At 52.9% G+C, this 12,902-nt stretch overlaps 3 protein-coding genes across 5 annotated transcripts in view; 2 read left to right on the top strand and 1 right to left on the bottom strand.

Moving 5' to 3' along the window:
* The first annotated feature begins 514 nt into the window (after window positions 1–514).
* Window positions 515–2,707, top strand: LOC113208763 (uncharacterized). Of its 2 annotated transcripts, XM_026425924.2 has the most exons (6): window positions 515–608; window positions 692–759; window positions 1,242–1,793; window positions 1,893–2,231; window positions 2,338–2,441; window positions 2,523–2,707. In XM_026425924.2, the coding sequence occupies exons 4-6, from the start codon at window positions 1,912–1,914 to the stop codon at window positions 2,597–2,599; spliced, it is 501 nt and encodes a 166-aa protein (XP_026281709.1). In that variant the 5' UTR covers window positions 515–608; window positions 692–759; window positions 1,242–1,793; window positions 1,893–1,911; the 3' UTR covers window positions 2,600–2,707. The 2 variants fall into 2 exon arrangements, with proteins under 2 accessions (XP_026281709.1, XP_026281708.1); XM_026425923.2 differs by having other exon boundaries at window positions 1,242–2,231.
* LOC113208761 (pre-mRNA-splicing factor CWC22 homolog) lies at window positions 2,625–7,158 on the bottom strand. Of its 2 annotated transcripts, XM_052268180.1 has the most exons (10): window positions 6,970–7,158; window positions 5,850–6,850; window positions 5,644–5,772; window positions 5,367–5,555; window positions 5,100–5,274; window positions 4,852–4,998; window positions 4,527–4,753; window positions 3,915–4,434; window positions 3,377–3,817; window positions 2,625–3,235 (listed from the first exon to the last, which is right to left on the bottom strand). In XM_052268180.1, exons 2-10 carry the CDS (start codon window positions 6,825–6,827, stop codon window positions 2,856–2,858), a joined length of 3,186 nt encoding a protein of 1,061 aa, XP_052124140.1. In that variant the 5' UTR covers window positions 6,828–6,850; window positions 6,970–7,158; the 3' UTR covers window positions 2,625–2,855. The 2 variants fall into 2 exon arrangements, with proteins under 2 accessions (XP_052124140.1, XP_026281705.1); XM_026425920.2 differs by having other exon boundaries at window positions 2,625–3,817; window positions 6,970–7,156.
* Window positions 7,159–8,955: 1,797 nt separating this feature from the next.
* Window positions 8,956–12,902, top strand: part of LOC113208765 (LHFPL tetraspan subfamily member 3 protein) — a 9,944-nt gene continuing 5,997 nt past the window's right edge. The window contains exons 1-2 of the mRNA XM_026425928.2: window positions 8,956–9,459; window positions 10,966–11,298. Of these exons, the coding sequence (XP_026281713.1) occupies window positions 9,309–9,459; window positions 10,966–11,298 (484 nt within the window). The 5' untranslated portion in view covers window positions 8,956–9,308. The remainder of the gene's footprint in view (window positions 9,460–10,965; window positions 11,299–12,902) is intronic.

Below are 12,902 nucleotides of genomic sequence, written 5' to 3'. Positions count from 1 at the left end.
CCGCCGCCGCCCCCTTCGGACGTGATGCAGTGGGGATGTCTGCAAGGGAGGGGGGGGGGAGGGCTATACGAGTCAAACATACGTATCCCCTCGCCCCCTACCGTACACCCCCCTCGTTTATTGCTACCTGCCTGGGCGTAGCTCGACCCCCACCCCCTCCCGAAATGCTGCCGGGTTAGGGGGTTAGGGCCGCCTCGTGCACTGCAAAGAATACGACACGACGCGGCAGCAGCAATTGTCATCAAAGTCCCATCATCATCGTGTCGTGCGTGAGGGGGGCGGAGCCAGCGTGGCCAGCTCGATGCGCGCCTTGCGCCCCGTGAAAAGGGGGCCATTTATCAATCACGCATCGGTCACGCGAACCGGGGCGGGGAGGGGGGTGGGGGCTTGGTTGAAGGGTTGGTGGAAAGCAACGACCAATTTAGTAACGTCGATGCCACTACTGCGGCCCACAACAACGGATTTTCGGCTGATGTAAAGTCTCCACAGTGATGTTATTTTTCTGTGCGCAGAGTTGTCCCCGGAGCAGCTGCACCTCAAGGAGGCCCTCACCCGCGAGCTGCTCGCCGTGCTGCAGTCGCTGAGGGCCGGCCGCTGCTCGCTGTCAGGTGCGCACCATCGTTCTAGTTGGAGTCTAAAGTTCGACGTGATGCGTCCTGTGCGCGCCAAACCTGACCCCCTCTTTCTGCAGGGATGCTGCTCTACGAGCTCCACTGCACCCTGGCGGAGAGGTGTCGCAGGGACCCGGGGCTCTGGCCGGTAAGTTGCCTGAGCCGTGCACGCACTCGGAAACGCGTTACAAGTAGAACCTGTGCAGTTGCGGGCGTATGGCAGTGGCGTTGGCAGGGCGCTCCCACGACACTCGGTGTGTCCGAGACAGTCGGAGATCGCCACATTTGTTGCCTTATTGGCGAGATTCCAAAAGGGCGCATCGGCTGAGTCAGTCCCCGTCAGCTCTGACGGCGCCCCATGCCCCGCGCCCCGCACGTCACACCCGCTGGGCCCCGCTTCGACCACGTCTGCAGTCCATTAGCCCGGCAGTGCGCCGTCGTGGCGTCGGGGGCGTGCGCGAGTGCGGGGGGTGGAGGGGGGCGTAACCTAGTCGCCTCGTATCATATTTGTGAGTGAGAGAGAGAGAGAGAGGGTAGCACCACTCACTCGCTCCCACCCTCGCACTACTTTCCTACCAACGCCACGGACAGCTTGTCATAAGCCGCTGGGCTTTCCCTCTCTGTTCGCAGTCCGTGGCCGCCGAGGCACAGGACGCCGTGCAGGTGGCCTTCGAGATCCTCGGCGAGGACAACGCGGCGCCGGCGGACCTCGGCGAGCTGCTCGAGCGGTCCAAGCTCCTGCCCCGCGAGCCGCCGCCACTCGCGGCCCCTTCGGCCCCCGCGCCCCGGGCACGCACGGGGAGTGCGGGCGGAGCGCCGGACCCGGAGCGCCCGGAGCCCATCATCTGCCTCTAGCCAGGCCTCCGCGTCGCCAAGAGGGCGGCCGTCTCCTATGTTACGTGTGCCTGTGTGCCAGGGTCTGGTAGCAGACCCCTCTACTTGGACAAAATAGCCAGCTGGGCTGGACCCATAGACTCGGAACTCTGACCGAGGTGTCATTGTTGTTGCGGTTGCCGAGCTGGCCCGCAACACTTTCTCAGTTTCCCTTCCCTCCCACTCACCACCCGAAGTGTATTTGTTTACTTGAAAAATCACACAAAAAATAAAAATGAAAAAAATGAACTACACTACGAGCAAGTCGAAATGCAGCTAACCCCGACCCCTCATCCATCTAATCGAAAGGTAATGTGCACAGAGTGTCATCGCTGTCGGCTGGCGCCAACGAGAAGTGCCGAAAAGAACCTTCTAACAACCCCGTTTGCCTGGTGTCCTCGCGGACAGCTCCGGGGCCGGCCTCGCCATGAGCCTCAAGGCTGTCCGGAAGTGGGAGAAGGCCGTCCCGCAGGGCCCCAAGCCCGACAACCTGACGGTGTTCAAGGGCCCGCCGCCCAAGCCCTTCATCCCGACCTACGAACGCACCGCGCTCCGCCCCGACATCAAGATGCTCGTGAGCATGGACTACCGCCGCCAGTGGTTCCAGGAGTGCGGCAAGTTCCACAAGTTCACTTACCCGCGCGCCGAGAGGGGCGTGCTGCAGCGCAAGCACGTGCCCAAGGACGCCTGGAAGAAGACTCCGGCCTGCATCAACGCGCCGCCCCCGCCCCTGCGGAAGGCCAAGAGGTAGCAGACTAGACTAGCTCAGCACAGCAGTGCGCGTCGTGCTGCTGGAAGACGGGGCATTGGATAACGAGTATTTGTACTTTGCTTCTCTGTGCTTGTTGGCTAGGTGGGCCAGTGTCACTGCTAAAGTCGATTCAGGCCTGGGTGATCTGGCCAGTCAGCTGGGCCAGCTGGTGCCTCAGTGTGGGACATGCCAAGAATTCCATGCCGGTAAAGTTCACATCTGATATACTGTTTTCAAAAAATCTCAAAGTTAACATCACAACATTAAAATGTTATTTTTGTTTCCAGCCGCTGAAAAATGTCCTGCTACAAAACTGTGTGATATTCGAAAAATAACTGCCACTGCACTCAAGTCTATGGACTGATGGGAATCACTTAAACAGTTCTGCATTTTAAATTCCCAGATGTGGAAGATTATTTATTTACACAAATGTTCAACATGTCCAGTACAGTAAATAAAAGAAATAACTTAATCTTTTCTGCTATAAACATAAAGAACCAAGTCCAAAAAAAAAGGAGGTAAAAGTTCATGATAGTACACAATTTTAAAAATTGAGAGCTTACACACCAAACATTTACATAAACCACTTGAATGCCACGCTTTACGCAAATCCTATGAAATTATGAGTCTCTGTGATGCCTATCTTTTTCCCTATGCTTGTCCCTATCACCATTCCTTTGCCATTCCCTTTCACTATTTCTTGGTCTCTCTTTTTCTTGGTAGTCTCTGTCAGGTTCTCTGCGCCGCTCTTTACCACTGCCTCTCCTTGGCTCATCATCTTCATAATTTCTCCGTTCTTTCAAAGAACCTTTTCTTCCTTCAAACTCCTCGTCTATTTCTTCTCTTGGTGGGCCTTTTCTATTGCCCCTTTCATAATCATTACCACCTCTCTCAAAATCTTTCTTTTCTCTCCTATCAAAATCTCTTTTTTCCATTCTTCCTGACCTCTCTACCTCTCTTCTTTCTTCTCTCTGAGGCTCCCTTCTTTCTTCTCTGAAAGGTTCCCTCCTCTCCATTCTGTCAGGGATTCTACCTTCTTTTTCAAATTCCCTTCTTTCTCCTCTCATTGATTCTTTCCTTTCCATTCTGTCAGGAACTCTCCCTTCTCCTTTTTCAAAGTCCCTTCTTTCTCCTCTCACAGGTTCTCTCCTTTCCATTCTGTCAGGGGCTCTCCCTTCTCCCTTTTCAAATTCCCTTCTTTCTCCTCTCATAGGTTCTCTCCTTTCCATCCTATCAGGAGCTCTCCCTTCTCCCCTTTCAAATTCCCTTCTTTCTGATCTGTCGAAATCCTTTCGGTCTCCTCTTTTATCCCTCCCATCTTGTTCTCTTCTATCAGCCCTTTCTATGTCCCTGCGGGGCTCTCTATCTGAGTGCCACTGACTATTTCTATCCAAGTCTGGTCTGTCATTTTTCTGTCCTTGTTCAAAATCTCTTTTGTCAAAACTTTCATCTCTACCTCTTTCAGATGATGATTTTGCCTTCTTTGATGATTTTTCTTGTGTCTCCTTAGACTTTTTCTTTAAGCTGGTTTTCTTTTTCTTTTTCTTTTTAGACTTTTCACTCTCACTCTCAGATGATGAATCTATACAGGGAAACAAAAATTGTGAGTCCATTATCTATGAAAATACACAGACATAATTGCAAAAATTCTGAAAAGTTTAAGCTTTATTAAATCTTACCTGAGCTACTACTGCTGGAGCTCGAACTAGAGGAACTTGATGAGCTTGATGAGCTCGATGTCTCAACAGCTTTTTGGATGGGTAGGGGAACTACTGGAGTACGAGGCTGAGTTTTTAAGTGTTCACGAAGCTCATCAGTGAGACCTCCCAAACCAATAGAAGTGAAGAAATTAATAGCAAATCTGGTGTTTTTAGGATCATCTCGAGGGAAAAGTCCTTCAAAAGCTACTTGTAAAGTGGCATCTTTCACACGGTTGTTTAACTTTGGTAGTCCCATGTACTCTGAAAGTTCTTGGAAAAGAATTTTTATGAAAATTCTTGAAGATGATGTTGAATCTTCTTCAGTCAGACGGCACACAGACAAAACTTCCCACGATATAGCGTCTGTATGGAGTAGATGTGCAAAGAACTTTGCTACGTTTCTGAGTTTGTTAATTTCCAAGCGATGTACTGTTGCAAAACTATCACAAAATATTTGTTGGAATGGAGAAACGTACAACTTGTTGATCATACAAAATCTCTATAAAAGAAAAGAAAAGCAGGTTGGAACCACATGTAAAAGACAAAATTTCAAAACTATTGACAAAATACATTAACAATACTATGCTTTACCTGAGCAAGAAGGCCAAAGAACTTTTCATACGTTCGCATCTCGGCACAGCAATCAAGAATCATGTGACACATTTCCATTTCTTGACCTGGTTTAAGTTGCATCCTCATGAGCTTATGAGCACATTCCTCAAAATCTAAACTAGACTGTATTGTTAGATAAATTGTCCTCCTCAAAGCCACTAAATTTGTTTCTGTGTTATCAATAATTGCATCTGCCTTCTTCTCTCCTAGATAGAATAAAAAATAAAAAAAAAACATAGATAGATGGTTAAAAAGTTGTTAGCTTTTAAGAGCAGAAAATAATTAGAAAATAGCCCGCACTTACCATCACTATCCTCTTCATCCTCATCTGAGTCATCGTCTTCACCAGAACCCTCTTCTCCTGATTCACTGTCACTGCCCACAATTTCCTGAAGAAGCTTTTTGTATGAAGCTTCATTTTCCTCATACTTTTCATCTTCTTTGAAAACATCTACGGAAAGACAAAACACAATTATAAAAATAGCCATGTACTCAATAGAGTATCTCTGAAAGGAGAAAGTTCAAAAGCACATATTATATAGTTATTATTACCAAGAATATTTTGAGGATCGACAGCATCATCCAAATTAATAATGTGTGTCATTTGATCCTCTTCTTCGACAATATTTAATAGTTCTTCATCCTCCTTCTGTTTCTGCTCATCATCAAGTTTCTTTGATCCACCTACTTTAATAATTTGAAACATTGTCTCAATTATGTATTGAACCTGTAAGAATCATTTCATAAAAATTAATGGTACTGGGTAGATAGATAGATGATAAAAAGGCTACCTTAAGATGAGAAAAAAGAAACACTCACTCTTTTATCAAGGGTACCTTCATGTAAAATGTTACGCAACATGTCTTGAATAGCCATAGTTCCTTTCTTGGCTACTTCCAAAAGTTTATCGATTACTTCCTTCAAAAAGGCTATAGCAACTTCAACACTGTCACTAGTAGGATTCTCAACTAGTAGGACTAAAATTTCCAAAGCAAGCAGCTCATGTGCCTACAGAAAAACAAAACAGAAAAACACATGCTGCAGTTTTAAGGTTGGATTTAAGACAAGAACATTTTAAAAATTGTCAAATACTTACAACACTCTGGTTAACAAGATGAGCAATAAATATAGCTGAGGATATACACGAGGCCTTGTCCTGCCTACGAAATCCTCTCTTAAAATTTATTACTACCCTTTTCAAAAGTAATTCTCCAATTTGTGGAAACTAAAAAAAGGAGAAATCAGAAACCTTATAACATTGATCAATGCATTTACATAAATTGATAAAAGTCATATACATACCCGGGAGTTGATAACTGCTACAAGAGCAGCAAACACCCTAGTGAATGTTGGTGAGGCAGCTTGAGCCTGTATTATGCTACGGCAAAGAAGACCACAGCCTCGGACGATATTTTCTTGTAAAAGCTCTCTTATAACTGTAGCCAAATTACCTGTATTAACTTTGTTAATGTGACCATGGATGGATTTTTTTAAGGCTTCCCAAGCAATTCTCTGATATGCAGCACTAGACTTGTCAGTGATTTGAGCTTGCATCATTTTGAGTCTGGCTGGTGGTATGTATGCACCACCAGTTTTTGAGGTGAGCAAGTCAACAATTTTCTTCTCCGAGGTTTTGCTTATTGTTGTCTCCTCTGCTTTGCTTCCTGCTCCTTCTTTCGAAACATCACCTGTTGTCTTTTTATCACTCTTTTTGGCGTCCTCTTTATCTGAATCATCTTTTTCTCCACCATAGTAGCGAGGTCCAACCTTACCTGAACCATACTTTCTATTACGATCATGGGATCGATCATCTCGGTCATAGTCTCTGTCGTAACCCCTATCTTGATCTCTGTCTCTGCGATCTTTGTAACTTCTTTTAGGCCCTGCTCCCCAATATCTTTCATAATTGGCAGGGGGATCCCTTTCAAACTCCTTCCCGTACGGTCTTTGACGCCTATCCCTATCCTTGCCTCTCCCATGATCATAACTTCTGTCCCTGTCCAAATCTCTCTCCCTGCGACTGCTTCTATCTTTGTCTCCATCACTTCGGTCTCTCTTGGATTTGATTTCCCCCTGCTCTGGTTCTTCAGAGGAAGCTTGCCTTTTCTTGGAGGACTTGTCAGGGTTGTCTAGTTTTTGTACTTTTCTTTCATCGTCAGAATCCTGATCTTGATGTTTTTTAGTTTTCTTTGGAGGGGGCTCACTGTCTGACCGGCGCCCTTCAGAATCAGAATCATTTTTGTGAGGGTCAGGAGAGGTGGGAGAGTCGGGACTGGACATCTTTAACTTGATAAACAGGTGATCTGAAAGGAATATAAACAGAAATGTACTTAAAATTGTTATTACATTAGCTGAAGGTTATGTCTGCAAGACCAAACCAAATACCGGAGTGTATCATTACAGTAGAATACATTTAACTTACATTTTCCGTTTGAGATTTGATTTTACGTTCACAAAATGTCTTTTCTTTCGGGCTACAATAGCCGCAGCTAGTTTCGGAAACACACAGACCTTGAACGAGCACAGACTCTTTCACGACAACTCAAAACTCAAAACACAGGCACAGGCTTGTCGGTTGTTGCATGAACCATAACCATAACCTCAAAACATAAAGTTCAGTTCAAAGAGGAAAACCACCTTAACATAAAACTGCAGAAAAATGTTGAGGATGATGTAAGAAAATATTATGGTGCTTGAATATTCAAAGAAAAAAAAATTAAACTAACCGCAGTAGTTTTCAACCTCTCAAGACATATTTAGAGGCCGATTCTTTTTTCCAAATCGAGAATCAAACGCAGTATTTTCAGTTTGAGGTTGGTACGGTGATCGCGTCAACAAAAGCCGAGCGACAGCCGAAGTCTGCCGAGACAGTTGAAAACACGCGGGCCCATTTAAACACCAGCTCCTAACAGACACAGGGAAAGCTCAAGGGGAAAATGAGAAGCAGCCGAAGCAGCTCTACCAGAACCCACAACCTATAAGAGTTTGGTTTATCTACATCAGCAGTTTGAACTGGAAGAATAATTATGCTGCGACATTTTCACAAATTTGAAAACAAGGGTTACTGGCGGCAAGTCTTTCCGAAGTTGGTTTGATTTTCTTGTTACTCATGCCGTGTTTAGAGAGCGAGCGCAATTCTAAATGTGTAAATGATGAGAGACGGCCCGGGGGAGGGGGGACGGGGGTGACATGCCTCCATACCGTCATCGCTGCAATCTCCTATGAATAACAAAAGCTCCCGCGCAGAAATCACACCGCAGCGCACTACTACTATTATTATCGCCCCCCGCCCAGGCCGGGGCCGACGCAGAAGATGGTATGCAATTCCCATGGGAGCAGGAAAGGGCGACGACGCAGATGATGAGGCTTCATGAGCTAGAAAGTCAAAGCCCGCGGAGAGGCGGCAGGCAGAGCAGGCGGGGACCCCAACCCCCTCTCCTCCTCGATTCGACTCATCTTCATCGACAGAGAGGTTACTTTGCGGCATCGCACCGCGCATTCCACTCTGATGGGAAGCAGTCGAGGTGGTGGCAGTCATCTTGCACGGCGCGTCGCTGATTACAGAACTGCGGCGCTGTTACTGCACCGCGATGCACCCGCCGGGCCAGGGACTGCCGGAGGCCCCGTGCACGCTTCCGCCTGGCGGGGGGCCGGAGCTCATCGGCTTGTCATGACGCCACCACCAGATCCAGGAGCAGTAGAGCCCCTTCCGGAACATCTCCCGCCCGACCCGCCCGGGCCCGGGAGTGAGTCACACTGCACGGTCCCGCGGCCGCTACGGTTTTAGGGGGAGAGCTGGTCTAGAGTCCTAGAGGACTCTAAGCTGGTCTTGGTCTTGACTTCCCTCTGAACAGAAAGCCTGGTAGATAGGCAAACAGCGTCGACATCTTCCTCCCCCTCCGACCATACCCCCCGCCGTCATAGATCCGCACCCGTTGGTCGAGGACCGTGGATTATCATGCTTATTGGTGTATTGATCACGATCAAAAATGAACGCAGAAGAAGAGCGCAACCTCAGCAAGCTCAAAATTCGATCACGTTTGAACTAGTTCGGACTTCCTCGTTTATTAACAGCAACCGGCCGAACGGCCCTTCCTCTTCTACTTCCTCCCCATCGTCCTGAATGATCCCGATGCTCCCTGACCGAGTGAATGAGCCTTTTTGTCGGAGCGTCCGTCAGTCTGTCTGTCCGTCTGCCCGTCGCGCCGGGCCCACCGCGGGCTGCGTCCGAGTGGCGCCCCGCACACACCTGTCGCGCTCCGCACCGCCGCCGCGGCCTCACCTCCGCGGCGGATGCAGCCCGAGCAGCAGGGCCGGAGCGGAGGTGGAGGGGCCGGCCAGGTAGGCAGAAGAGGGGGAGGGGGCAGGGGCACAGACCCGCGGCCGGGCCCGGCAGCAGCGGCAGCAGCAGAGCAACCTCGCCGCCTCCTCAGTCCGCCTTGCGTCGCTGGCCAGGCCCAGGTGTGCAGAGAGTGCAGCGTGTCGCGTACCGTGCGTCGCCGTCCTGTCATCCTTTGTGTGTCAACCCCGGCCGCGGGTGCGCCCGTGCGAGGAGGCGAGGGAGTGCCCAGGACCATGGGGCAGTGACGGGGAGGCCCAGCAGCGCGCAGAAGAGCGCCCCCGAGCGCCGAGCAGGTGTTCTAGTGCCGCGGGGACGACCGAGCGGACTGACAGCCATCTTGGCAACCTAACCTAACCTCGCTCCGCGCGGCGGCCGCCGTGTTGTTGTTGTGGTGGTAGTGGAAGTGACAGGTCGTCAAGATGGGCTCCAAGGTGGAGTACGTCGAGTCCTCCCAGATGTACGCCACCAACTACGTGCGCAACTCGAGGGCCATCGGCGTGCTGTGGGGCATCTTCACCATCTGCTACGCCATCATCGGGGTGGTCGCCTTCGTCACCCCGGAGTGGATAGGTGGGTAACAGTGTCAGCGTCAATTGGCCGCGAGATGGTCCCCTCTTGTGAAGCAGCAAATCGGCCTTCCTTCGAGACGGCGTCTTCTTTTTACTTTTTCAAGGCAACGGCCTGCGATCAGATCTTTTGTTAAGCGCACGTTTCCTGCGATACCAGATCGTTGTTGTGCGCTCGCTCGTTAAATCACAAGTAAAAATACTTTTAGTTAGTTAAACTGGCGGAAACTTTCAGGGGCATATTTTTCTTTTCTTCTTCCGACATTTCACCATACCCTTCCCTTTCAGCTCGCCCAATACCCCCTCACCCCCGTTTTTGCCGTGCTTAAGCGCTTAAACGCCGCGCCTTAAACGCTGCTTACGATCGTTGTGGGGTCGTTGTGCAGCCAAGGCTGGGCCGCCGTAAGCAGCTCCGGCTGCTGCCGCTGGAGCGGCGTAAAGTGGAGCACGCCGATTAGGTGATTGGTGGCGCCACGCCCCGCCACGCCCGTTCCTCTATCCCGCCCACCGCTAGTGCTGCATAGCCGTGCGAAAATATATGGTCTGATCCGATCGAATGGGAGTGGTCCGTTGACCCCGCCGCCACCGCACCGCTCCCCGCCCCAGTCCGCAAGAGGGAATGCCCGGAGCGGGGAGTTGCATCTCTCTCTCTCCCACTCGCTCACCTCAGCCTCGGCCCGCTGGACCACCGGTGTCGCTCCGCACAGCCATCGCGCGCCGTGGTTTCCGATTCGATTTCGTCGGTTTGGGAGGAAAAGTCATTACCGGGTCCGCCAGGGCCGACCGACTCTCGCTGCTGCAGCCGCCGCGCGAAGCCGCGCACTTTCAGATGATGACGATTGGCAGCGTCTATCGAGCGCTGTCGCGCAGACGCCCCAGCCGTCGGGCGCGGCGCCACCTCGGAGATCAGTTTCATTTTCATCAGCTGTTGGCTCCATGCTCGCTCTCGACGGGTATCACGCACCCGATCGGTGTTGGCCGAAAGTGCGCGGCGTTGGCGGCGTCGCAGAAATAAAATAAAAAGGGGGCTGCTCTAGCTCCATCAACAACATCAACATCGTGTCGCTGAGTCGCTGCTTGGGAGAAAGGTAGCCAGGGCATGGAGCGGCGCGCTGCAGGTGCAGCGGGTTGTGTCACAGTGTCGCCGCGCTAAAAGGGCCCCGCACTACAACAAACAACAGCAAAAATAGTGGTAATTACGGTCGGGGAGGGCGTGACGGAGTGGGCCTTGGGCACGCCTGTGCTGTGCACACTGCAGGCGCGCTGGCGCCCCCCTGGCCCGCGCCCGCACGCCACGGCCCGACCCACTCGAGTCTCTCCAGAGGTCTCCCACGTGAGCGGGCCCTGTTCCCAGGGCGGCCCTCCATGCATGCGCGCTTGGGAAACCAAACCATATCACAGTACGAAAATAAGAAAAAACGCACGCGCTGCTAAACCCTGGACTGCTGTCTTTCCGTTTCGTAATAATCCGCGCCCGGTAAAAAAATGATTTTGCTGTTTTCTGTTTCAGGAGACACCCAGGACTCGGAGTACCCGGCCAGGTTCGGCCTGTGGAGCAGCTGCTACTTCCGGTCGGCCGACGCCGGCGTCCCCGGGGCGGTCGGGTCGGCGGGGTCGGCGGGCAACTCGGCGGCGGCCAGCGGGCTGACCACGGGCGCCGAGGACTGCCGCGGCCGGCTGCACGAGCTGGGCTCCATCCCCTCGCCCGCCTGGCGCGCCGCCACCATCTTCGTGGGCCTGTCGGTGCTGCTGGCCGCGCTCGCCATCGTGTCCATGCTGCTCTTCTTCTTCCTGCGCTCCACCACCGTGTTCCACGTGTGCGGCTGGATGCAGGTGCTCTCGGGTGAGTAGTTGCTGTGCAGAGCTCGCGCTCCCCGCGGGCTGGGGCCCCGGCGAGGTAGGCACGCCCGCGCAGCACCGCAGCCTCTTGGCTGCCTACCTCCCGGGATGGACCCGCTCTCCATGGTCCATTCCCCGACGCCCGGTCCAGGCAGTGTTTGCGAGGAGAAATTCCCGCAAACACAAGACCAGGTGGCTGATTATTAACCCCGAGCACTTTTGTAGTGACTGTAATGCAAGCAGGCGTGTGGTGCAGTGTGACTATAAGGGTGCGCGAGGTTCAGCCACTCGGTATGCGGAGTGATGTGCGTTTAGCGCCCAACTAAACCCTTGACTGACTAACCCCTCGGCAGGCGTAGATGCAGCCCACTACCCACGGATTGGAAGAGTCTGGAAGTCTGTGCCCACTTTATCTGCAGCAGAGACTCAGTCCAGGTTACTGCAGCGGCCGGGGTTGCCATCGCGGCGGCGTGGTCACGTCGCCGTCGACGGCTGCAGATAAATGAAAGGCACTCTGCTCGCCAAATGCCGAGGCTGTTGTTCTGTGGTCCCTCTGCTCTTCTTCTCTGTCTCCCTCCCTCCCTCCCTCCCTCTCCCTTTGCCATGCCGTGAGCGTCACGCTTCGAGACTATAAACCGCCTCCGCAGTGCAGCGTCACCTCTCCGAGCGACGCGCGCGACTCGACAAACACTTTCGCTTCCCTCGAAAAATATTCCAGCCGCGGCGCCGCGCTTAATTCGCTCTTCTTGAGCTCGTGCTGCGCGTCGCCTGGCAGCGCGTCGGCTGACGGGGCGGCCCGGCCCAGGCCGGCGGCCCGGCCCGGTAGGGTTCAGCACTGTACTCCGCCGGACTCGAGACACAGGTAGTGGACGCGGGTAGATGGACGAGAAGATGACGGGGCGAAAGCGCCACGGAGGACACTGAGGTGTATGTGTGTTGTGTGCGTGCGCGCTCAGGGCAAAGAGCCCCCCAGAGCGAGCGCGGGACGGGGAGGGGGAGGGCGAGGGGGTCAGTGGAGCGCGGGCACAGTGCCGCGTGTTGTTCCTCCGGTGCCCTCGGGGAGTCACTCACATCTCAATGACACGCGTAGGGATAGAGAGAGCGAGAGAAAAGGGGGAAGGGGGGGGGGGGCAGAACGGCGCATATGTAGTTTTCCTGGCGTTCGCCTCTGATATTCTATCCGAAACCCTCCGGCTTCGACTGAATGGTTCTTCGCGCGCGTGCAGAACTCTGTGCCTCTGTCTTTTCCTCCGTGTAAGAATTCCCTGAAGCCAGCGCAGCACATCGGGGAGTGCGTCCGAAAGCCCCGAAAGGCTTTGCTGGGCGTTGCGGGTCGGGTCCGTGTCTGCTCGGCCCGCGGGTGGCGAGGCGGGCGGGGTGGGGCGCGGCGCCCGCTGGGCCGGTCGTCGTGGCGGGGCGGCTGTGGCAGGCGCATGCTAAGCGCATGCCATCCGCGAGCGAGAGAGGCAGCACCAGGGTCCCAGGGCCCTGTTGGAGGGAGCGGGACGGAGCGCGGTGGTCGTGACGCAAGGTAACGGGACGCCCTCTGGCCGGCGCGGCGGGCCGCTCCTCTCCCGGCTCAGCTCGTCCCGCTGCCCCGCCCCGCCC

Source organism: Frankliniella occidentalis, unplaced genomic scaffold (assembly GCF_000697945.3).
Source record: "Frankliniella occidentalis isolate FOCC.00 unplaced genomic scaffold, Focc_3.1 Scaffold65, whole genome shotgun sequence".
Taxonomy (NCBI): Eukaryota; Metazoa; Arthropoda; class Insecta; order Thysanoptera; family Thripidae; genus Frankliniella; species Frankliniella occidentalis.
Note: the sequence above shows the minus strand (reverse complement) of the source record. Positions and strands in the feature narration are given on the sequence as shown.